This window comes from Austrofundulus limnaeus, unplaced genomic scaffold (assembly GCF_001266775.1).
Source record: "Austrofundulus limnaeus strain Quisiro unplaced genomic scaffold, Austrofundulus_limnaeus-1.0 Scaffold66, whole genome shotgun sequence".
In the NCBI taxonomy this organism is placed as follows: domain Eukaryota; kingdom Metazoa; phylum Chordata; class Actinopteri; order Cyprinodontiformes; family Rivulidae; genus Austrofundulus; species Austrofundulus limnaeus.
This window is the reverse complement of record NW_013952468.1, coordinates 1,136,608-1,140,042: the sequence shown is the minus strand read 5'-3', so window position 1 is coordinate 1,140,042 and position 3,435 is coordinate 1,136,608. Positions and strand designations below refer to the sequence as shown.

Genomic DNA, 3,435 nt, shown 5'->3' with positions numbered 1-3,435 from the left:
ACACAAGTTTGTAGGACACAGCAAAAATAAGTTGTAATAGCAACAAAAAATGTGTATTTAGCTTAAAACTTAAGCTGAACATTAGCTGAAATTGGAGCAAATGGCTGAATGTGGCACAGAAGACAAAAGCACACAAAAGAATAGTGGAAATTATCAGAATTATTGCTGAAATAACAGAAAAAAGCTAAAATTAGCATCAAAAGAGGCTAACATTAGCACAAAGAAGTTCAGAAGAGCAGAACCAGAACAAAATAAGATGCTGTAAAGATTTAGTAACATTTTGAAGGATTGAAAGGAAGTTGAAAACAGCTGCATTCATTTTCAGTGGGAATTGGCTGAGTAAGTATAAATAACTGAAATATGAAAAGTTATAGCCGGAATGTCTTGAAGGAGCTGAATGTTTTGATACATGAATTGTTAAAATAGCACAAAAACTGCAGAAGGAGACATATGCCAAAAATCATATGGAAGAAAACATGGTCTCAATACAATCATATGATTATATCCCAAGTTCTAACACAAAAGTTGTGCAAAATGAAGTGAAAACTGAATTTAATGGATTGCAAATCTAATAAAGTAACTTTATTCAGGCTTCAGGCATGTCCAACAGAGACCCAGAGGAAGACCCAGGACACGCTGGAGAGACTATTCTCTTGTCTGGCCTGGGAAAACCTTGGAGTCCTCCTCAGAGAGGGACCCTGATCCCTCTCTGAACCCTGATCCTTCTCCTCTTTGGGAGTTTCAGCCTCTCAAAAACAAACAAATATTTCCATACCCACTCCACTGATGTGTTGCCAACAAACCTGACTAGTTGCAAAATGCATTTCCTTCAGTTTCTTATTTAAATTATTTACTGTYATAGGCTTCTGTTGCTCCTGTCCAACCTTTTTGAGATGTGTCGCTGCCATCAATACTTTATTATGTTAAACTTGCTTACTGTTTTTTTTTCAGCACCTGATGTCGAACATGACCCCAAACTCAAATGTGTCTTACTGCCCGCTGATTGAAATGATGAGGAACTTCAGCTCGAAGAGCAACGAGGTCAACTGGGTGGTGGTTTCCCTCCACGGTCTCGTCTCCTGCCTGGGGATTTTGGAAAACGCCCTGATCATCTGGGTGCTGGGGTTCCGCCTCAGGCAGCACACGGTGATCAGCATTTGGGTGCTCAACCTGTCCCTGTCCGACTTCCTGGCCTGCCTGACGCTCCCGCTCTTCACAGCCTACCTTTCTCTCTCCAAGAGCTGGGAGCTCAGTGACTTCCTGTGCACAGCGCAGTCGTCCATCTTTTACGTGAACATGTTTGTTTCAGCCTTCCTGCTGACGGTCATTTCACTGGACCGCTTGCTTCTGGTGGTCAAGCCGGTGTGGAGCAAGAATCATCGCTCCGTGGCAGGAGCATGGAAGGTGTGTGCACTGGGGTGGCTGTGGGCCGTGATAAACACTGCCCCCTACTCCGTGTTTCGCTCGGTGATCGAAAGGCATGATGGGAAAAAACTGTGCTACCATAATTTCGCTTTGTATCTATCTGTTAATGAGTCCCTGGAGACGGTGTGTGCTGTGAGAGAGCAAGCCACTGCCATCTCCAAGATGCTGTTTGCATTCCTGTTTCCTTTAGTGATTATAACAGCGAGCTACATCAAAATTGCTCTCAGGCTGAATGATCTGGTCAGAAGACGAAAGCAGAATGACAAAAGGATGAATGATATACTGACCAGAGGTGGCAGTTCTGAAGTAAATAATATCCCCCTAAAAACTACAGATAATAATTTCTCCCCTAAGTCTTTTACTGCTGATTCATCTACCAAAGCTAAATCAAACGCCACATCCTCAAGCACTTCTGCTCCATCACTGCTGCCCAAGAGTTTCACCAAAATGACAGCRTTAGTGATTATTGCCTTCACTCTGTTCTGGGCTCCTTATCACATCTTATGCATGATGGAAGTAGCCTTTTACCAGAAGGAGATAGCAGACACACGGCTTCCTCTAGCGGCAACTTTCTCGTTCCTGAATCCAGTTTTGAACCCCGTCCTGTATGCCTTCAGCTGCCCTCAGTTCTGCCTGAAGATCCGTCAGAATCTGACAGCCGTGTTCGAAGGACTCATAGAGGAAGGCGGGTTACTGATGGTGCCGGGGAGCTTCAAACCTCAAAAGAGTCAGGAYGTGGACTTCAAACTTTAACTCTAGGTCAAGTAGTTTTAGGAAAATTTCAGCAAAACTTCMGATTTACAGTTGACTTATTTTATATATMCATTTTTTGGCTCTTGTATTGAACTACAAGAAGTTTGCACTTCAGTAAAAAGTGAAATTGTGCAAAGACTGCTTTATTAATTTATTTAATGAGGAGAGACTTATGTGTATTTTAGGACAAACAAAATGCTTTTATGGTCATTACCAAGTTTTTAACGCCTAAACTAAATCAAATTTTCTGCTGCCTGAAGCTAATAAGAGCATGAAATCATAATTTACATAATAAAAAAAATATTTGAGCATTCAGCTGAAAATTGATTGTTTAAAACAAAAATAAAGACTTTTGGACTGTATCAATGTGTTTTTTTAATGTTTTGTTAGTTTACTGTATTATTTAACTTGTTTTTTTAGTTACCAACATATCAGGATTGTAAACACTAAATAATAATGTCTTGATTTGAGACTTTATGTGCCAGGATTTTTTTTGTTTGTTTGTTTCACTCCTGTGATGGACTTGCGACCTGTCCAGGGTGTACCCCGCCCCTCGCACTGTGACTGCTGGAAATGGGCACCAGTGACCCACGCAACCCTGAAAAGGAAGAAGCGTGTACAGAAAATGGATGGATGGATGGATGGATGTTTCTCTTGATTTTGTTCTTTTGTTGTTGTTTCTGTAAAAAAGAAGGAAATATTGAAATAGTAAAAAGTAAAAAGTTCACAAGCATTTAGCATTTATAGTTTCAGGTATCTTGACAGAACATGACTGGGTTTGAGGATTTAGGTAAACCTATAAAATGTACTTTTGCATGCATGCCTAATGAACTGTAATGCGCTATAATCCAATGATCATGTCTAACATTGCATGATTAACTACCACGTGTTTTTGTCCAAATTAACAAATGTGAGAGTGAAATATTTAGCTATGCATGCTATGTATGATGACGAAAAAGAAGAGCTGTGAGACGTCTGCATGCAAATATTAAGGCTTCATTGTCAGTATCAAATAAAAATATATATCTTGTGTTCTGATTTGGTTAATTTCTTTTAGGTTCAGATGAAATTTGCATTTAAATACATCAGTCTTTTCCAAGCATCATGAGGTCAAAGAACACAATAATGATGAATTTATATCATTTATTTTGCAATTATAAGGAAAAAACCAACACAAGTTGTGAAGTAAAACATTTTTTTATTATACATAATGAGTTGTGTGGATTCATGCTGTGCTGTCTCGTGCCACCAGGATGC

At 39.7% G+C, this 3,435-nt stretch overlaps 1 protein-coding gene across 2 annotated transcripts in view; it reads left to right on the top strand.

Annotated features, from left to right (window-relative positions):
* The window catches only part of LOC106518821 (prostaglandin D2 receptor 2), a 22,059-nt gene extending 19,524 nt beyond the window's left edge, over positions 1-2,535 (top strand). For both annotated transcript variants that reach the window (XM_014010243.1, XM_014010242.1), the window contains one exon: positions 952-2,535. In XM_014010243.1, the coding sequence (XP_013865697.1) occupies positions 958-2,178 (1,221 nt within the window). In that variant the 5' untranslated portion in view covers positions 952-957 and the 3' untranslated portion in view covers positions 2,179-2,535. The remainder of the gene's footprint in view (positions 1-951) is intronic.
* The last annotated feature ends 900 nt before the right edge of the window (positions 2,536-3,435 follow it).